The sequence below is a fragment of the Anas platyrhynchos genome, chromosome 6 (genome assembly GCF_047663525.1).
Source record: "Anas platyrhynchos isolate ZD024472 breed Pekin duck chromosome 6, IASCAAS_PekinDuck_T2T, whole genome shotgun sequence".
Classification (NCBI taxonomy): domain Eukaryota; kingdom Metazoa; phylum Chordata; class Aves; order Anseriformes; family Anatidae; genus Anas; species Anas platyrhynchos.
The window spans coordinates 24,988,364-25,010,820 of NC_092592.1; the positions used below are offsets into that span (position 1 = coordinate 24,988,364).

Here is a 22,457-nt window from a genome sequence, read left to right on the forward strand (position 1 = left end):
AATTAATATAAATTTTACTACCAAAAAATGTTATGAATTGGGATCATTCTAATATCAGAAATCCAAACTATTTTTAGAGTAATTTGAAAGTATCTTTTATATGATAACTCTTTAAACCATGAGCAAAAATAGCTGAAAACATTTTACTATGTGTGTCTTTAATACAGTAAAGGAACTTTAATACAGTAAAGGAACTTTAGATCAACTAGTCAACTTCAACGAAAACCATAATGAGATGTTTGTTAATTATGGTAGCCTACACTTAGCCTACACTAAAGGAGATATATAGAACATCTCACTTCAGTACATAGAGTCAACAGGGATGATTCAGAGAACTTTACACAAATGGACACAGCTTTAGTGAAGTATCCTCTGGACTTCTCTGCTAGTCCATTGACTATATTAGGTGTCTAGAGAGCTTGAGAATCTTAAGTGGTCAAGTTCATTTTAAGGTTTTCTGCACTATGAAATAACATCTTTTATGGTAAACAACATCTGCATATTTAGACATCATACCCTATCTGCAAACAGGCTTTTGAGTACAGTTCCAGGCTATGCTATTCCCAGACTTAAATTTGGTCAACAAAGCGACTGCAAGGAAGAGGTGGAAACCCAAGTGCATTAAAAGAATGTGATGATGTACTGGCAATGTCAGGACTCTTGTCAGGGAGATACACATATAAGCTAACTTTAAACATTAAGATAACCTAAACTAGGAACCTAATGGCCTATAGCAATTGCCTAGCTAGGTTGATTAGGTTCCTAATGAAGAAAAACAGGTGTCCTTCTCTTTGGTGACTCTCCAATCAAGTCCCAAATAAGGAGGGTTCCTTCTCCCCATTAACCATAAAAACAGTCCTCAATGGTTTCCCCCTAAAGATTAGCTACTTAATTAGTTCATACAGACTCTATCGAATTTTCCAGACTTAAAAACTCTATCAAGAAAACTTCAAGACAAAAACAATAGATGTAAGATGAAAAGCACAATTAATTATTTTGAAATACTAACCTGAACAATCCAGACCACTTTTTAAGAAGTGTTTCATTGTACTGGTCTCTTATCTCAAATAAAAGATCAAAGAGTCGATTCACAGGAAAACCGTAGCCCTGAGGTAAAAAAAAAAAAATAATAATAATAATAATAAAAGGATAGATGATTCAAGAAATAATACATTCATTCTTATCACATCACTTCAAAACTCTGCGATGAGACTCATCATTCAATCTTATCCCTTCTATAAAACACATTATTCTACTGTAAATACACCATTGCAATTAGAAGATTACATATTAAGTTTTTAGTAAATATTTTATGCCATGCTTTCAGTTTTCAAGCAGAAATTTGTTCCATTTTTCTGTAACATTTAAGTTGCTATTTATGCAAAAATCTATCTTCTTCATCGGTCTGTTAAACACTGCAAGAATACTTTTTAATGATGTTTATCTGGTCTTCTAGTTACACAATTAACAGTAGCTGGAATGCTAATTCTTGATTAAGATCAGAAGTAAAACATTGTCAAAAGACAAAAACCTAAAAAAATTACAAAGCTAAAATGATTTTGCATGCATATGAATAACTAGATGCTAGCTGGATAGCCCAGAATGCATACACAAAGTTAGTAATACTGAAGAGGTGGAACAAGGGCAAGAAATATGAAATATAATTAATTATTTTAAATATTGTGTTATTGTGTACTTGATTCATATATGTGACTAAGAGATCCAAAGCACTGTATCTACACATAAAAAGAAAAAAATGACTCTATGAATTTCAGTTAAATTACTAATATAATACCTACCTGCAAAGTATCAGCAAATACTACAATGAGATTCTTTAGTTCCAGAACAAGATCAGGATCACTGCAATATGACTGAAAGAGAGAAAATCTGGTTTTGTTAAAATGGTTTTAAATAGTGGACATATGTTTTCAAAGAACATTAGCACAGAAGGTTAAAGTCTCCATTTACCTAACTGACTGCCTTGGTGAAAAACAACTTATGCTAACTTATCGTTACCTAGTGTAGTTATATAAAAGCCTTTGCTCAATTTCTTATGTGAAATTATATATCAGCAGTACAAAGCTCAGAAAAAGTAAATTAAAATATGAGATGCAATAAAAATTAGTGTTGAGCTGAGATTCAAAAACAGCAAATTACATTTATTTTAATGGAATATAAGCATATATCAAAATACTTTGCTAAATTAACATCAGAGATTTCCATAGGAATTTCTTTTGAACACTAAAAGCCTGGGTCTAACTAGTGCTAACACCTCAGACAGTTTCCCAGATGTAAGGGCAAAACCCTATAAAAATACTTTCTCAGTATTTACTCAAATTACAGATTTGGTGAAAAAAGGTCAGACATTAAATTCTTTAGTCGACTAAATGACTGAAACTTGATTTTTACCTTAACTTCATTATTTTCAATAATGGATAAAGTACAAAAATACTTATTTTTATATAATTTAAAGCATCATGGTAGTGTAAAATTGGTTAGAGACTGTATTTGACTGTTTCAGCTTTCTTTAATTTTTCTCTGAGTCTACTTAAATAAAGTAAGGGTTTTGTTTGCAACACCTTTTAAGACAACACATATTTATCTAAACATTATTCTGTACTGGGATGATGTTAGAAAGAGACTGTCATAGAATTGGTTTTGATAGGAGTTACGTGTTTTAAGAAGAAATAACGATCAACTACATCAATGACATTATATGGAAGAGTTCTTAAATTAGAGATTACATTACTTCTTAAAGTACTGTGCTCTTAAATAGTTCTATAAATCTGTATGCAGCCAACTAACCTGCAAAGTATTTGGATTAAAAAAAATACATGAATATCTCTTAATTTATCTCAATCCTCTGAAATGAATTAAGAAGTCATTAGACCATCTCATATAACACTGATCAGTAAAGTTACTGTGATAAAACTATAGCTGCAATCTGATTTTTTTCCCCAGTTTTTCTAAGTATATATGGATAGTAAAATATTCCTCAAATTAAAGTAAAATTGTACTAAAAATAACATTCTATTAAGAAACCACTACTAGCAAACTTTAAAAAAAGATAAAGATAAAACTTTTCTACTTTTTCTGATAGCAAATATTATGTCAAACCAGCCCTTACTGATAAACTCAAGCAATTCACTATCAAGTCAGTCTCAGTGAACAATGGTATTCCATTGATTTTCACTGAGGAATAAGAAATAGCACACTATCATTTGAGCTGGAATAGAAATATAACTTTAGGAGGTACCCTATGAATATAGTGAAATGTTCAGCTGACACGAAATTACATTCTAACATCCTGAAGATTTTTCTACTTTTACTTCAACATAAACATATTACTAGTATAGCACTGAAGAGATAGCTCCAAGGGTTTTGCTGGTGGAGTTTATTTTGGAAACACAGCATTTGGAATGATAATTAGGAACTATTTCCTGGTGGTGCTTTCAGTGCTGAACTATTCAATCTGATCTAATGAAGAGGTCAGTTGAGACTAATGAGGAAGGATTGCAATAATAACAGCAGATTAACTCTGCATATTCTAAGCTGCTGGACTAAGAGAACGTTTGGAAGACCCAGTGAGTTGTAAATCAGTGAAGGATTATGCAAATAGCCCATGGCTGTGGATCACAGCCTGATACTGTTGGTAAAAAACAAAAGCTTGGCAGGCTCCCTCCCATATCTGAGCAATTTTTAATCACAAGGAAAAGAAAACATGAGAAAGGTGTAATTTTTCACTTTCTTATTATCTCAGCTTTATACACACAGAACTCTTGGGTAAAAGGTTTTAAACTGAAATAGTGATAAATCTTTTCACTTACTGAATGCGTTCTAAGAACAGCAATGATCTTTGAAAGGGCCATGTTCCAGAGTTCATCAGTGTATGTTCTAGTTACCAGTCCTTGGGTTACGTGTAAAATGTGGTCTTCTACTACAAAGAAACTAAAATAAAGCAATACTTAAATTGTCTTTTAACATTAGCGCAAACTCTTTCGCACACGAGTATAGTCAAACCCTTTCCCACTGGAGCAGTAACACTTCAGTAGGTTTGGTGTTCCGCTTTGCCCTGCACAAGTCAAACTGTGAAAAGCTTGTTTTGTGCCCCCTGGAGCCCAGGGTGCTGGAGGGTCCCTGTGGGGCACCATACTGGTAGGATATGAATGCTTTTCATTGCTCAGATTCAGCTACCAACACCCACATGATTTGTGCAGAAACTGAATCTTGCAGAAGTTTTTGGACAATGGGAGAAAAAATGGTAAATTAAGAATCAGTATAGCAAATCTGAAATAAATCTCCATTTACAAAACTTACCCTACAATCTGGCTGAAGTATCTTCTATATCCTTCTACTGTTTCATGCTTGCAGTGAAAAAAAAAAAAAAAAGATTAAGAATAAAAATACCATTAATTATTAGGTACAACGTAATTCAATGCAAAAAATAAAGTACTGGTTACCATGCTTGATTGCGGCTGCAGAACTAATCTTGCTTGTTTCCTTCTTTGCTTTCTGTAGTAATTTTCAAATATTTCTCCATCACCCTAAAAGAGGACAAAAATAGGTAAAACAAGAACATTTTTTCAGTATTACAAGACACTTTTTTACAATAATGGTAGAATTCTCTGTCTTAAACTAAGCCACATATTTTGCATTTGTTCCACACAGAGACTTCCAGCTGACATCAAGGAAGTTTTGCATGCATGAAATATACAGATTACTTTAAAAAAAAGTGCAGTCTACACAATGTATCATAAAGAAAAAAAATGCTTATATCTATTGTATTTCATCATACAGTATTGGACATTTTAAGCAATATTTATGTTTTAAACCATAGCCTTCTGACTATAGTAATGCTAAGAGATACGGCATATTACCTGTTGTTCTATAACTGAAACTCTATGCCTCTTAAAATGGTTCTTTAGGTTATTCAAGAAACTGCAAAATTACAAAAACATTGCAAAGCTAAATTACAATGCTATTTCTGTGTTTATATGATACATCTGAATGCAAGAGCTTTGACAGAGCACAACAGAGTTATTGAGTATTTGCTTATTCTCTTTGGAATTGCTAAATATACTGACAATGGATGTGGATTTTTCTTCTATCACAGTCCTCAAAATACAACACCCTCTGTGCCTAATGATTACATTGTGAAGAATTCAAGTGACATCCAAACCACCTCATTAAAATGACCATTCAGTAGAAACCATCTGTCCATTTGAAATCAGTGCTACGTTCACTTACCTACCTACTGAATGCAATTTAATTTGTATGCAAGCAGAATAACGCAGCTTAGCATTTTCAAGGTTGTTTCTTACATCATGAACCTAATTATTATGCCTGTGCTATTTAGAATTCCATTACTTGGACTTCCAAAAAATCTTCAAAAAAATATCTATTTGAATCAAAATATTACAGAGACTGAATGCTACTGTAATGCTACAGCATTACTTACCTCTTTTATAAGACATAACAAAGAAAAATTAATTTTAATAATTTAAGTTCATAATGAGTATTTTGTCATATTTAGAAATAATGCAAACCTAGCAAAATATAAAAGTAAAAAAAAAAAAAAAAAAGAAACTTTGTTTAAAAATAAACCCACTGTAAATGAGATGCATATTTTACAGGACACTTTCTACTACAGGAGAAGTTTAGTCTGATGTAATTCATACTAACACATACTTATCAGACATGCTAAACAGTCATTTCCAGCCCAAATATTCAACACAGTTTTCATATGCACAAAGACATTATTTAATTCTAATCCCAATGCCAAATTTCTACTCAGTCCTGACAGAAGCTTCTCAAGTGAAAAAGACTAGGTGCTCTTCTCAAATCCACACCAAATACTGAGATGTAAAATATCTCATGAATAATTATACACTACGCTATCTTATGCAATCAAGATCAGCAATTCAGGCATAACAACTATTTTAAACATATGCTCTAAAGCAATCAGTAGAGTACAGCAACTATTCTGGTGATTCATGCACTAAATAAACAAAGGAAAGCCAAGATAAAATATACCTAAATAATGTATTTCTTTTGCCCAGCTTCTAAAAGTTTATGCGTTTATATCAACAGAAATAATAAATCAGTTAATGCTAGGTTATAAATTGTAAGAATACATATATCAAATATATGCTCATATATCAAATGTTTAACACCATAGTTACATTTATTTTATACTAACATAGCATTTAGTTAAAAGGTACTATTGCATACAAAAGGGTATGCAATTACCCTTTTAATTTCAGTAAAAATTAAATATACAGCATTTCACATAATGATACTGTTATATATAATTCTATATTGCTTAAATATACAGTCTCAGTGTAAAGACTGCCTTATCAAAAATACGACTCCTTCCACCATCAAAAGGAGCAATGGAGAAAAATGGGTTATGAGGAGACTAAATTTCACTAAGACATAATAATGAGAGTGACAAGTATAAAACTGAAATTATACAGGATGTCTCTCACATTTAAAACCCAGAAATACACAGTCATAATGGGCCATATAAACTGTCTCTCACTTTATGCTTCTCAGACACATCACAGGAAGTTGCAAGAAACTGAAAATTAGTAAGTACAACATAAGCTGCCGTGAAATAAAAGTTTCTTCCCATCTGAACAACTAGCAAATATTTTAGTCAGTCTTACTTAACTATGGATTTTTTTTTCTATATAAGAAATTCACCTTTTAATTTTTTTTTAATAGTCTCATCATTCTACTGTACAGAAGTTAAGCAGTGTAAAGAAGCTTAGTTGTCAATAAATACAAGTTCATTTTTGGTCTGTATGTATCTTGCAAAAAACTGTAGGTACTCATTTTGAGATATAAAAAGGAGTAGAAAACTTTTGTTCTATGTTAAAAGAATATTTTCTACAGCTTTGTAGGAGAGAGAGAATTCACTAAGAAGGTGATGTTTGCTGTGAGATAAGTCTTTGATATACTAGTGTAATGAATTTTGTATAAACTCTCCTTTGCTGTTATCATAATGTTTTGTAAACTCCAAAAAAAAAAATGTTTTTCAATAGGAGCTAAAAGAGAAGGAATCCAAGAAGTGGTTAACGCACATCTCTTGATATTGTTACCATGGCTTATTAATTGGATGATGTTGGCAGGAAAGACAGAAACCCTATTCTGAAGACATCAGCAAGCCTTTTTGCTAAGGGGCTAAGGGCTTTTAACATCAGAGAGCACTCCCAAGTTGTTTTCTGCCTCCAGTAAATTTGCAAGCTGGCGAACGTTCTTTCTGTGCAAACCCAAAAAGCATATCCTTTGATCAAGGACCCAACATCACGATCCTTGACACAGTGAAGACTATGATCATATATTACTTTTAAATGTCATCTATCAATTTTATTTCCTGTTGCTTTATTACACTAAAGGAAGAATATGCAAAAGTTAGCTGTCTATTTTATATTACTCATGTTACTTCATACTTATTTCCTCTGTAGAAATAAATGGTCTACTCTTTTATAACAGTTCTGGCAGCCTGTCCTTCTGTTCCTTTTCACTGAGATGAATAATTGCTGATGTAATTATGGATACTTTTGTTTGTATTCCTTCTTTATGAAAAATGTGAAATAACACTAAAAATTATTTCAAGATAAAGCCTTCATGTTACACAGCTGCAAGTGTTCCACAGGAAGACTCTAACCCGGGCTGAATAGTCAAAGCCAGGTCCAACTGAAATTGTAGGATTAGTAATACTCAGAAGTATTTAATCTATATGCCCTTAGGATTTTTTTCTGTATGTAGAAAAAATTAGAATGAATATTCCTGTGTTTTGCAATATTGATCATCTCCCCCCAGTCATTCAGGTAACATGGAACACTAGGGGGAACTGCAAAAATGGTGACATCAATATTAAAACAGACACATATTTTACCATATTACTAAAACCACTTACATAATTAGTAAGTCTTGCTGTGTGTCCTTTATAATGCATATAAAATAAAATATGCAGTCATGCCCTGTGTCCATGGTATATACATTTCATCTGGTTCATCCAGAACTACAACTACTGGAAGAAATATGCTTGCTTGCAAAAAAATAATAATAAAGAAGAACGTTCAACTTGAAAAAAAAAAAAAAAAAAGTAAAAGGTCTTTTAAAGTCATACATACCAAAACAGAGTAAATGTGCAAACACCTGTAGACTGGAGAAAAGTCTACAAGATCTTGAGCAGTTAAAACCTGAGGAAAGGAAAAAGTTATAAATCTTAAAAAGCATATAATCTGCAAAATGTGACACAATACCAATAGAAATTGCCCACTTACTACATATTTGGTAAGACATCTTACCGGAAAGGAAATGTCCCTAACTTTCAAATTCAGTCTTAGTGCCCTCATCTTTAAAACTGTTTGATTTGGCTTCTTTAATATCTGGAAATATTTAAGGAAGAACTGATCAGTTAGTAGGGTGAGAAGTTAACAGACTGATAAATCTAAGTTTCAAGTGAATATGGAAATACATTGGGGTTGACAAAAGCCAAATTGGGTCCAGCAAAATTAACCATGTTGACAGGTTTTATGGCTATAAAAGCTGCTATTTTGACACAAAGTGGTAGAATTAGTTTGCACTAATGACTTGAAGAGCCACTGAATCAGTCTTTTTGCCAGTAATTCAGAACCCAAAAACACTGTTCTAACACAGAAGAGTAAATTAACTGCTTGACTTCCCCCTCTCTTTTTTTACAGTATTAGATTTTATTTGTGTTATGCAAACATTATTTTCACAGCATTTTCCACCATTTAGATTTATTTCCACCTTAGATTTAAAGGTCTAAATATTTACCATTTTATTCAAATTATGGATATTAAGTGTTCTGAAACGCTTCTAAGACAAGCTGAAGTCCTCAACAAAGAACTGCTGGCTTTAGCAACAGAGGAAAATTCCACTGGATCCAATAACCTTTTAAGTGGACAGGTACTATATAATACAACTTGCAATTTGATTCCTGAATAATTAAAATTTCTATTCAATTGAATGTCCCCAAACATGATACTAAAGCTGTCATTCATACAATTAATATTTTGCGTTTTCCCCCTAAAATGTTGATCCTGTCTGGTGTCCCTTGAAAGTGTTCTCTTGTCCCTTCTAACATTGCTCCATTTATAGACAGCAGACTCCAAGTTTTGTTCAATAAAACTACAAAATCCACTTTAAATAAGATGTACTGATTTAGTAAAACATCACCTCTTCTTCATGTTCATCATCTTCTTCAAATGTTCGCTTCAATGTAATTTCGTTCTTGGATTCCAAAATTCTGCTTCTACCTAAATGCATATTCCGACCATAGTTTACGTTATTCTGCTTCTGAAGAGTGGTACTAAAGGTTTTCTGCTGTTGTGCCTGTTTTAAAAGTAGTACCAATTGAGAGGGATGTAATGCAAATTCCATCATTGATGAGTATATATTATGCCATGAAAAACAGGTGGTGATATTGAATACAAATCAAGGTAACTGCAGAATGTGTGCTTTCAACCTATACTGCTGATTTTGTCTTTAGTCGGTTTCAGGTGGTGAACTCTAGTTCCGAATTCATCAGAACAGCTATTTTTTGTACATTTTTTCCCAAATCCCCAGAATGTAGTAGAAAAAAAATTACAAAGTCATCTTCACAACTTTCCCATTCAAGCACAGAATCAAAATTTAAATGAAGTACAGTTATCATAACATAACTTTCCAGCTATTTGTTTGCTGTTTTCAGTTAAGCCCTAGCAAACAGTTAGCTGCAGAAGTCAAATGCACTATGTTGTCCGTATTGTTGAAAGAAATGCACCAAGGTAGCACTGTATAATCTTGTGTTTAAGTGTGGAGAGATGTTCTTTTCCTCAGGTATGGCACGGGACAATACAATATCCAGTATCCAAACAACCTTTTTGAGAGACACAGTTAAGTTTCATTTATACTAATCAACACTGCATTTTACAATAATCTTGTTTCTGAAAGAAAAAACAAAATTCTAAAAATCTTAGATGACAAAATGGCAACCTAACATGAACTCTGCTCAACAAGAAGTCAAGTTAAAACTTGACTTGCTCTCCAAATAATTTTTAAAAGCATTAACTGCTTGCCCAGAACTTGCCCTGCACCAGTGCTTTTATGCGGCAGAGTATTTTGTGACAGAACAGGCAATGGCTCCATCTGTCCAAATCTCATCCTGGCTCTCTCCTCAGTTCTCTTCCCTCTTACCATGCCTCTGAAGGATAATATGCCAATAATATACCCTGTATTAGTAGCACTTCAGAAAGAACTGGGCGGTAATCTCAACGCATCATTTAGTCTTATTTATCCTTGCAGGCTGGCCAGATGTGCTGCTCTGTTTTGGTGCAGTAGCTGAGTTACAGACTTCCTAGGAGCTGACTACTCAAAGCATTTCACTATTTTATAATTTATTTATTTATTTATTGCAACTTAAGATACACAGCACTTTCCCTTCCCTTCCAAGGGAGGAAAATACTTCTTGTCTAGAACACAGACACAAATCTGAAAGGAAAAACTGAATGCTACTGAGGGGTAATGCTGCTGCCTCCTGTATTAGACACAGACTGCTAGAATTGTGAACTTCACATCCAGAGGAAGAAACTACATGAGATGTCAGCATCTTTGTTTTGCAGCTTTAGGTCAGTTTTCAAATCATCCTGTTAGGCAGACTTACCTGCTTCATTGCAGTTTCCCCAATTCTGTCAGAATGCTTTCGAATGCTCTCTAAGAAATCCTTGAGATCTGACATAGAAATTTCTTTTATTTCTTCACGTAGTTTTGGAAGATTTTCTATCATTATCTGGCAAAAACGGTATTGGCTAACTCTAGGAAGATACAGATTTTCTAGCTGTTCCATTGTCTTTAAAGCAGAGTAGTACCTACAAAGAGATTAAAAGCAAATTATATAGCTTTCTTATCAAATTTTAATAAAACATTGTTTATTAGATATAGCATATCAATATCATACATGCAATCAATAAGCATCTAATGAAATTACTGTGTTCTTAGAAAAATGAGTAATGTGAAACAAAAGGTCATCCATACAGTTTTCATTTGGAAAAAACAAACAAACTAACATCAGAGTAACTCAGTCAAGTCAAGATTTTAAATGGACTTCTATGTAGCTCTTCTGATCAATATATTCCTAATACCACATGTAGAAACTTGTGGAACAGAGGCATTAAAGTTTTAACAACTCTCTCTCCTTCTAGATTGATTTTTTTTTGTTGTTTAAATTAATTTTTGGTTTTGAAACACAAATTGCCTATCATTTAACACTGCAGTATATGTACCAAACAACTAAAACAATCTTGGAAAAGTGTGCCTGCATGCATGTAATTTATTTAGGTGTATGTGAACACACACACACACACACACATCCATACCCACTCTCCTTCCACCATCTGTAGCTCGAAAAGACATGCATAACTTATCTTAAGCAACATTTTTTCCAGCAGTCTAACATATTTTGCTGTAAGTCATGCATCTAATTTACTGTTCTGACAAAATACAGTATGCCCCACCAACAAAATGACTGCTTTGAACAAGCTTTAAGGTCAGAAGGTTTTCCAAACGAAAAACAACAAAGATTGTATAATTTACAGTATTCTTCAGTGTTCTATTAGCCTACTACTATTCATCGCAGAAATACAGAAGATGTGGCCTGAAAGAGGGGAAAAAGGAAAATACCAAGAAATATTTCTTCTCGTGTCCATAAATTATGAAGATAGGTAACTGTAGGGGAAAGAGTGAAACAGGCTATACTGAAATTGGTTGTCTACACACAAAATATCATGATAAAGTATTTTTTCATGTATCTTTTTCATAATAACATTATTTAAATGAAATTATGGAGCATTTCAGGAAAAATGAAAATAACTTGTATCCATCACATAAAATAAATGATATTGAAAATGCTGTACTGACAACAGGATCTGAACTCCCAGTAAATTGTAACAGAACATTTTATATCAATATTGCACAAGATTATTACTTTTAGTACAGAGAGTTTAGTATGTCTGCATATTATCTGTAGATAGGACAGCAATTATCTGTAGATGTGTATTTTCCTTTACACAGCATTCTTAGTCCGGGAGACTTTTAAAGAAATGCATTTATTTTGGCCTATTATAATGGATTAAAGTGAACCAATGTCTTCTAGCTTGGTATTGAATGGGAAAAGGAGAAAAACCGAGATCAAACTCAGTTAACTTGCTGTTTAGTTCCAAACCTTTCCAAAAATGCCAAGCAATGTACTTAGCCTAGTTTTAGCTTTTTGTATTACAACCTTGGCTCCTTTTTCTTTTTGAAGTCCTACACAATCAGTAATGCAAAATTACTGAATCATTTTGAAAGGGGAAAACAGAATATCTGCAAAGTTAATTGAAAATGTTCAAGAGAAACTGGAAATGTGTACTTTTTCAGTTGTGGTTCATCTGGATATTACTTTATAGACAGAACAGGTCTTCATGTTCAAACTGAAGTAAAATTCAAGCTGATGGTTTCCCTTCCGCAGACATGCAATAGTAAGTTGTTAATAGTTCATTTCTGACTTAACGGTTCATTCTGAAATAAACACTTTTTTTTTGTTTTTAATTTTCTCAGTCAATGCATTTCTAAGCTAAGCTAACAATTCAGCATAGGCAGAGGATGTGAAAAACCTTCTCTTTTATTCTAGAACGCAACTGCTTTCAGGAGACTGCAAATAAAGAGGTTTCAAGTGTAAATTAGGTGCTTTTGTTTATTATGTGCTTGGTTTATATAAAATATACATAAGGCAACAGGAATGTTGCAGATAAGAATGGATCTGGGGGTATTATGTGTGTGGGTTTTGTTGTTTTGTGTTTTTTGTGTGTTTTTTTTTTTTTTTTTAAATAGCAAATGACTAAGAGGGGCCACATGGTGAGATTTCTGGGGAATAAAACCATAATAGCATCAAAATCGTATAAAAGGTTTGTATTTAAATTATACAGATCAGCTTATCAGAACACTGTTAGTTCATCTGGAAGGTTTTTGACTGCTGTCTCCAAGCTCAGAATTAACATAATCCACTTTAAATCCATTCTAGAGTCGCTTACTAATTATATATATATGGAGCTCAAGACCTTGCCCTTTTAGCATCTGTTCAGATAAAGCACTGAAGTCTTATTAATTTGAAGGTCACTTGCAGGTCAGGATTTAAACTAAAACGTTTTGCATATCATACAAATACATCATTCCATGAAATATTTTCCTTTAAAAACATTCCATAGATTTAACTCAATGCTGAACATTTTTACATTATATCATACATTATCATATAAAGGTGAAGACCGGCCATTTAAGTATAAATGAGAAGCATTTTCAGTGTTATTTTTGTCATATAAATGTAGCAGTCTCCTATCTATTCTTCTGAGCTAATCTTGTAAGAATATGTTTTCCAAAACAAATCTTACAAGTTTTGAAACCGAAGATAGAAGTTTGAAACAACAATGGAGATCATACAATAAGACTGTACTGAACTGATCCATCTTGTCATTACTGCCAGAACACTGTAAAATTGATTGATCAAACCTTTAATAACATCTCCACTATAAAAATGGAAACGTCTAAAATCAGCAAAAAGTGGGACTGGAAAACAAACAAACAAAAACAGGAGATTTTTTAACAGTGGAGTGTCATTTGGAGGCAGATATGAGAATTACTGTAACTTACTAAAAAAGCTCCACATTAAATAGAGCAGTCAAGAACTGACACAGGATGGGAGCAAGATGAATTCAAAGGCTGTGTATTTCATTGAGTAGAAAGCATTTGCATGCAAGTATTTGTGTACAGAAATGTACAGTCATGTAACTAAAACTCCCCATTAAAAAAAAAAAAAAGAGATAATCTTGAAATTCTCACTTTAATTTTATTAAGAAACAGAAAGAATTTACAAAGAAAAAGATGTTATCTGAATTGTGTCCTTCCTTCGGAGACAAATACTATATATCCCTCTTATTACATTTCCATTGATTAAATACTCAATATTTTTTGTTCTCTGTCAAAACAAAATAAATTTAAGGGAGTTGATTAGAATTTTTCAGTAATAAAAGAAGAGTCAAATTCACACATTGAAAATGCAATTGAAAATATGTCACCTTTCACTACACAAACAACTTTTTTATTTCTAGTTGTCTTATAGTTGTCTTTATAATTCAACACCTGATTTTTAAGGTTCTCCAGCATACTAATGTTAAAAGTTGCCCAAAGGATAACCAAATGAGAAGATCAAGGCACCACTATCCCGAAACTTCTGGATAGTGAGTCAAAAGTTCAGTATTTCTGAAAATCATATAGAAGACTTCCTGTGTGAAAAAAACAAGTTCTATGGAATACATTTTTCATCCATAATGATGTGGTAGGTGTCCATTCTTTAAAACAGTAATTATCAAACAAACACTGTTATGAAGATGGTGAGAAAGAATGCAGCTTTCAGCACAGTAACGAATGCCTATTTTTATGGTGTTTCTTTTGTTGTTATTGTTGTAGTTATTGTTCTGTTTTGTTGTGGGGAAGGGGGTTGCCAGAAGCAGGATGCCACTGGGCATTGATATGCAGTTGGTAAAGTCCAGTGCTTCATTTTGACATCACTCCAAAACAATGCAGAAAAACAAATGAGCATCGCTTTTTATCTGCTTTATCTTCCCTTGTCATACAGATATGAGAACCAAGCTATACATGTATAAACTATGAAGTTTCCCTATTTGTATTCTCCACGTCTTAACATTTATTTGAATGCATGGAATGTTTATGCAGAGAAAGGTTGCATGATTCTTAGTGAGCCTTAGTAACCTAAAAGACTAAATAAGTCTGTCTTTTCCACAGTTCAGAAGAAGGTATAGCAAGGTCAGAAAATAAACCCAAGCTTTTCAGGGCAAAAAGCTGTCTGAAAGACCATAGTCCTTCCCAGAACAGACTGAAGATTCAGCAACAAGCTTTGCAGATTTAATCATTTAATTATTTTCATTTTGTGTTGGGAGTGTTTGTTTGTTTGTTTGTTGTTTTTAGTAATACTTACTGTGAAAGAATTTTTGCAAAACCACCAGTTTTAACGATTCCAATTAGACTGGTCATCCACAATCACTTGAAGCGGCTGGGAGCTCTTTCCAGTGAAATGTATCAAAACCCAAACACACAGGCCATGCCAACAGAGCTATATGAAACATGTAATGACCTTATCTCTGACTTAAAACTAAAGGAAGTTCACTAGGTGTTCTGAAGAGCAGTGGACAAACCACACCTCTCCCTTGTGCTTCCTCCTCTGAGACTTTAAACCCTCCATAAATCTTTCCAGCCAACTGTGCCTGTTTAGAGCAGATTCCTCAATTATTTCCTCTCAACTATAGTTCTTGTCAACTTGTGTTATGCATGGCTCAGGAAACAGATAAATAGGATACAGATTCTTTCACCTCTAGGTCATCAGTTCAAACATAGCCCATGTTGGTAGTGACCAGAAGTTGCTACCAATCGATGACTTTTTGGACTCCTCAGTAAAACTTCATTCTGTCTGCATAAAGCAGAATGTGTTCCAGACCCCAAATCCCACATTATCTTGAGAGGTGGCCATCAAGAAAAAAAGAAATGGAATTCCAATTTTTATTGTAGAACAACTATTCCCTATAATATAGAACATCCACACTTTCTTCTTCCCTTTTTCCAAATATTAGAAAGGCTAGTTTGACTCATAGTGTCACATTTAAAGAAAATGGAATAACGAAATTATATTCTAAAAGGCTCAAACAAACTCAAAAGAAAAGAGGTCTTTGCTCCCCCCCTCCCCCCCTTTTTTTTTAAAACCAATGAAAGCTTTGCTGCATTCACAAATCTCAGTGAAAGCTTATGTGAAAAATTATGTTTGTCCAAAATAAACACTCCTATAATTTTGTTAAGTCAGGCATTGTGAATGCTTGTATCTCTGACTCTTCCAAGAAAGCCTCACAGCACAACTTAGGAAGGGCAGTTTTGAAATTCCTTATACCTGTACACATCAGCTATGAAATCTTATGCTCTGCATGTCCTTGTCACTGCTGAACCACTTAGTGATAAAGACCAGGACACATTCACCCTTTGGATTTGTTGCCTGGTAAGCCACAAGGAAATTATCATTTGAATTAATTGCAAGTTCTATGAAATATCCACCTCTAGGCTATATTATAGAAAATTGTAAGTCACAGGCAAAGTAGTGACCATACCGTAGCTAATGAGATCTATCTGAGCTGGAGCAGTAGCCTGCAGCAGAGTCTAAACCTTCTGTACTCCGTGTGATTTCAAGGCATGGTACATCAAAGCTATGGCATCTCCTCTTTCCCTTAGATCTTTTTATGCTATGACAAGGACACGTCCAAACCCCTCAATTCAGTGTATCATCATTTGGCTTGCAACATTTAAGATTTCCAGTCTAGCAACTCCTTCCACAGGAAAATTATGAATGAATCTTTTAAATAATGGAAATTTAGTTTTAGATTTAACAAATACTGATGCTTTTCAGAAAGCCCATCAACCATCAGTGAACTCTAACTGCAAATCTATTTTGTAAACAGAGTGAAAACATTAAAAGCCATCTGCCATTTTATCTCACTGAAGTGATCTCTCCACGATGATGTTAGGAATTATCATTTCCCTCACAATTTTAAAGCCAGAATGTTGTTTATTTTGCCCAACAGATCAGGGGAATGGTAGAATGTAGACCTTGATCCTAGTGTTTCCAAATTTTCAACATGCAAGAAGCAGCACACTCTGCAGACCACCTTGCACAAGGCAGCAGGAAGTGGTGCAGCTCAGGCAGCACGCCCTGCACTACATTCTCCAAGCAGACTAGCAGGGGCACTGGACTGTTTACATCCTTTTGCTGAGCTGCTCCAAAAATCACTGCAATGGCATGCTGCCAGCTACTTCAAGCAAATGTCAAGCCAGTGTTTTGCTCAGAAGACCTTGTGTATAGTAGTCAAGCTGATGAGATCTACCACACTGGGTCCTATCCAGCAAGTTTTGATTGTAATGTGATACAGTCAAAGACGTACCTATTAGGTTCTCCTAAAAGCACTCGTATTTCTGCAGAAAACCTCCTCCACAGTATGTGTGTACAAGTGTCACATAGCACATTAATTGATGACAAAGATGTATCAGATTTGCCACAGTGCTGCTGATTAATCTGGTGCATAGATCTGATCCATTTTGGACATGTCTGCACACAGGCTTTCGAGCTGATTTACTCATACACAAAGGCAATTGTTTAGGATATTTAGGTGTCCAGCAGTATGACAAGAGGTGTTGCCTATTGAGACCACAGAAATCCAGAAACACAGTCAAAAATACTTCTAGATTACACTGCATACATCTGACTATGCACAAATGGTTCTAAATGGAGACAGTTAGATCCAGACAGACTTGTTAACAGGAGCTCCCTGCAGTGGTGCCAGGAGCACACAGAGGCAATGACAATGACCGCAAATCCAGCAGGGAAGAGAAAGAGCAATCAGTGTGACTGGGGCCGCATGAAGCGCACCAAGGGACAAGGTGGCAATGATCCTGTAGAAAGCAGGAAGAAGAAAAAGAAGAAGCTGTATTCCTGGGGTGTGTGTGCATGAGGTACAAGGTGGCAGCAGCAGCCCTGTGGGACAGGATGACAGCTGCAGGGAAGCAGGGGCAGACAAGAGGCTGTGGAGAGAGAACTGGGAATAAAGGGGTACAGCTTCAACAAGCGGCGCTCAGAGAAAACAGAAAATGAAGACACAACAGAGGAAGGCGCAACTGGTGGGGTACCAGTCAAAAAAAACCTATAATACAATTTTATTTTTATCATAGAATTTTATTTTTCATTATGGTTTTGATTATGTTTGCTTTTTTTTTTTTCCTTTTCAACACTAATGAAAAAACACAACACTTTCTACACTTCATTCTCATAGTCCTACATACACAAAAAATTAGCACAGATACCAGACAGATCTGAGGAAAAATATATGGAATAAAATGTCCTTTTTTCTTGGATTATAATTTTGATTTAAATATATTATGATAAATTAAGCAGATATTAATGTACACTGCAAAGGTCTTTACTCCCTAACAGTTGTGGTGTTCTTACATTTTAAACTGTTTCAAGTATTAAAAAATACCTTCTATTTCACATTTTATAAACTTATTTTCACTGCATTTAATGTTTTTTTTTAACTAAACATTACTTTTCATGGCAATCATTAAGGTCCCAGAAGTCTTTATTTAGTATAACATTTGTTCACTTGTACTGGCATTCTTGAAACATAGACAAGATATGAAAAAAAGACTATTCGTACCACACTACAGGACTTAGAAAATTGACTCGTCAGCACTAGTTTTTGCTAATCTACTGGTTTATTTACAAACATATTTTGTTAAGAAAAATAAACTCACTCACCTTTTTACATTCATCTGTTCTTTTAATTTGCTGTACATTTCCAGCACTGCATAAAAACAAGCAGATTAACCCATGGATCTTATTGTGGCTTTAGTTAATAAAAAAAGGCAATGTATACTGTAAAGAACAAAATAAACCACAGAAAAGAATATGCTAAATTTGCCTTAGTCGATTCCTGCTATAATAGAAATGTAGTAAAACTAGCAAAACAAAACAAAAAAAAATCTAGAAAGCAGCTAAGGCAAAGAAAAAAAGTGCCAATATCTTAACAGCTTTTAAATGAAAAAACAATTAAGATTAAACAGAATAGTAGACACTACACATTGATAATTTGTTGACTTGTTATGCACCATAACTTCATCTGTATTACAAGTCTATGTCCTGTCTCCATTAAATGGCAACAGTACCATCTACTGTAACCATAGCAAGTCAGCAACAAGACTTATCAAAGGAAAGTTCTCAACTCTGTTTTACGCTAATATTACAAACATTATAGAGCTGGGTGTAACCCTACAATATCACCTTTCTAAAACACTTTTTAGAGCCCTTATGGTTTATTTAAAAAAAAAGATTGCAATGACACAGGTAAAAGATGTTCAAATGGACTCATCAGTATTTTTCACAGAACTCAAACAGCAAAAAAAATTAAGCAACAAATTTATTGTTTACCATATTAAAAGTATGGCTGCATTTGAAGCTGTATGTGGCTACATTGTTTGCATCATTTATATCTGTCTCAATGTCCTCTCACAAAGTGACATAATTACCCTATGTCAAACACTGTAAAGTTGCGGTATCTACGTGCAGACAACTTTCTAAAACCCATCAATCCTTCTGCTAAACTGGATGTTACAAGAACACAACTTAAAAATAAAATTCTTTTGCACTTTGGCTATTTTGACTTACTTTTTGCCATCATATTCAGCTATCTGGCACTCACCTGGAAGACACAACTGTAGTTTTTCCACGACTGTTGTAATATTCCGTTGTTGAACTCTACATCGGATGATTTCCTCTGTTTGGGCTATCACCTTGGAGTGTTGTTTTTTTAAAAGAAAATTACAATTAAATTATGCAAATAAACTTAATTTGCTACAAATATTCATAATGCCCATATAGGAAGCACCATTTTCTCACCTCTTTCCCAGCATCCTGAAGCCTTCGGTTGGTATCAGTAACTTGGACCTTAAAAATAATTTCACCTTTGTTAGACAAATATGCATATATTGCCCTGATGTGACTGCTCACCCTTGTAATCAGATCATGCTTCATGAGAAACTTAGAACAAAGAAATGCAAATTCAAATTAACTCTACAGCTTGAACTTGAACTTTTGATCGCAAAGGGCTTTTGTTAACTTCAATTACTTATGACAGTTCTTTCTAACAGATTCTGTGGCAAACTTCTCAAATTTACTTGGGATTTTTGAACTTTCCTTGTTTCTGTAGGTCTGTCAAACAATTCAAATCATTGACCCAATTGACCACTGGTCCCTTTTTGATAACCTCAATGAGCTCTATGGGCCATTCATTGTCTGTAAGAAATGGTGATTGCATTTTATGGTAATTAAACATTCATACTTTGCTGAATGCAAACACTGGGTGGTTGATTAACATCAAACGTGGAAATCTCCAAACCACAGCAACATTTTAATGCTGCAGGTGCAGGCAAAGCTCGACCTCAGATTTTCCCACATAGTAAGTGACTCATTAGGTCATCATAATAAGGAAGCACATTCTAGTTTATTAAAAATCTCATTAATTTCTGAACAAAGATGCTCAATGACCTCATTGACGCTGTATTTGGTCTCTTGTTATCTGAATATCCTTTATATAATGCTCTTCTAATCATAACCTCTGATGAACTATGCTCATTCTGTCTGGTGTGCATATTTTGCTCTCAAAAGTGTAAAGAGAGCTAAAAGGGACGGATCTCATAATTCACTATCCTCCATTTTGATTTGTGAGTAAATCTTAGTTCTCTTTTCTAAAGAAAACTGCTAACTCCACCTACTCTCCTACTCATTTCCAGAGTAAATAAAATGTATTTTTCATGAATAATTACAGCATTTTTATTTTTCCATTAAAGATTTGAAACCTTCTAAGGTCTGACATATAAACACATGATCAGAAAAAGCAGGCCTACACAAGAAATACTGGTTTTGCCAATACTTTAGCATTTGTTGTTCTTTACCACGTGAGAAAGCCTTTAAGAAATGGCAAAAATAATTTTGGTAACATGTTCCGAAAACATACATTAAAAAAAAACAAACACAGAATTGGACCTAATAACATATACAGCTTTATAAATGTATTACTGGATCAGACAACACAGCCCTTGTCACAAGTCCCAGGTAATCCACTTTAAAAACAAACAGAACTGTTGGAAATATCAGGGCATATGTGGTAGCCATGAAAATACTATTCTTCAGTAGAAAAGTCAAGTCCCTTTTCCTTGAATTCAAAGACAATGATACAAAACACTGAGAAACTAGTTCCTTACCTTTAATTTTTCTGCATCAGCCCTAACTTTAAGAAGTTCTGTAATAGCATCCACAAAGCCCTGATGGTGAAAATTGCACATCTTTTCTATCTCCCTGTCATGGTTACGTATGCAGGCATCTAGTTTTTCCATAAACCTCTGATGTGCATTTGGCTGGTCATCATACACAGACCTGTTAAATACAAATAAGAAAATCAGAGTTTACTTTCCCACCCACCAGTTAAGTGCAGTATGCAAGAATCTTTATTGAAATATCTCTAAAATACACAAAAGCATGCAAACTTGATGTTATGGTACCATCATTTGTGAGGCACTCCACCAAAATCAGCATTAAAACAAACAGATAGTGCAAAACTGAGAACAGAACCCAGCCCTTATGGCATTAATCCAGGTGCTTAACCAGTTACATCATGGTTGACCTGAGCCTCACTGGTCTGTTGTTTATGCCCTAATGCTCAAATACGGGTACAAAAGATTCAGTTTCTCTGACCACTTCAAATAGCATGGATCACTTTTCCATCAAACTCCACTATTTCTTAAGCATAAAAAAGTGCAAACATACAAATTTGCTTTTCTAGTACTCCTAACAGCAGTTATCCAGCAGCGCCAGTGTTGGGTACTCACAGACAGTGTGACCCGAGCAGTGTGCTGCTATGGCCAGACGCCCAGCCACCCTGTTCCCCTCCCATCCTCCAGCCCCCTCAAAACATGCCCTAAGGAAAAATCATGCTATGCGCATGCCTAAGGCTGCTACCTATATGGGATCTAACTTTCAGGAATGGCTAAAATGATGTCTTTTGATTTATTTTACTAATTGGTTGAGTGCTAAACATAGAAACCTCAAGTGGGAAATATGACTCCAGAAGTTACCAGTGTAGCCTGTTGAGCTGCATCAGAAATAGAAAGCTGCAGGGAAAAATACTCAAGCATGAGAAAGAGCAAAGACGACTGTGGGCAATTTAAAGCTTTAGACTTAGTAGAAGAAGCAAAAAAGGGGTATTACAGAGAACTGCATTCCGTAACTGCAACTCCTAACCCTATACCTAACCCTTTCCCAAGAAGGAACCCTTATACAATTGAACCTGAACACCAAAACTTATCCCTAACCATAACCAAATGCTACCTCTAATGCTAACTCTTAACCCTAATGCAAACACTAACCTAAACACTCACACACTAACCACTAACTTTAACCATAATCCTAATCTGCTACCCTGGAAATCAAAGGTATGAAGCCTCCTAAGAAAGTGAGCAATTCAAAACAAAACAAAACAAAACAAAACAAAAACAAACAAACAAACAAAAAAAAAAACACAGGAGATTGAAGACCTCAAAAATGCCTTTTTTTTTTTTTTTTTAGCTTTTAATTTCTCTCCATAATTGCAAAGATTTCTCCATAAATGTAGAATAAATAAAATAAATAAATAGTAACATGAGGGAATAAAATGGGAAAAAGGTTGAAGTTCCAAAGGTCTCACTGCTGCTTGTGGGAGACTTCAGTCTGAAGTTCAATAACCAGGCAACAGTAAGCAAAAGCCTCT

General features: G+C 34.3%; 1 protein-coding gene across 14 annotated transcripts in view; it reads right to left on the reverse strand.

The window, feature by feature from the left end:
- Positions 1 to 22,457, reverse strand: part of EXOC6 (exocyst complex component 6) — a 123,312-nt gene that overhangs the window by 52,095 nt on the left and 48,760 nt on the right. For 13 of the 14 annotated variants that reach the window (XM_013093967.4, XM_038181109.1, XM_021268209.3 and 10 more), the window contains 12 exons: positions 20,917 to 21,088; positions 19,553 to 19,600; positions 19,356 to 19,446; positions 18,416 to 18,461; positions 10,679 to 10,883; positions 9,214 to 9,369; positions 8,142 to 8,210; positions 4,461 to 4,544; positions 4,318 to 4,364; positions 3,828 to 3,948; positions 1,800 to 1,871; positions 1,010 to 1,107 (listed from right to left, as the gene is read on the reverse strand). In XM_013093967.4, coding sequence (XP_012949421.1) covers positions 1,010 to 1,107; positions 1,800 to 1,871; positions 3,828 to 3,948; positions 4,318 to 4,364; positions 4,461 to 4,544; positions 8,142 to 8,210; positions 9,214 to 9,369; positions 10,679 to 10,883; positions 18,416 to 18,461; positions 19,356 to 19,446; positions 19,553 to 19,600; positions 20,917 to 21,088 — 1,209 coding nt within the window. The remainder of the gene's footprint in view (positions 1 to 1,009; positions 1,108 to 1,799; positions 1,872 to 3,827; positions 3,949 to 4,317; positions 4,365 to 4,460; positions 4,545 to 8,141; positions 8,211 to 9,213; positions 9,370 to 10,678; positions 10,884 to 18,415; positions 18,462 to 19,355; positions 19,447 to 19,552; positions 19,601 to 20,916; positions 21,089 to 22,457) is intronic. The other variant, XM_021268212.3, reaches the window with a different exon arrangement.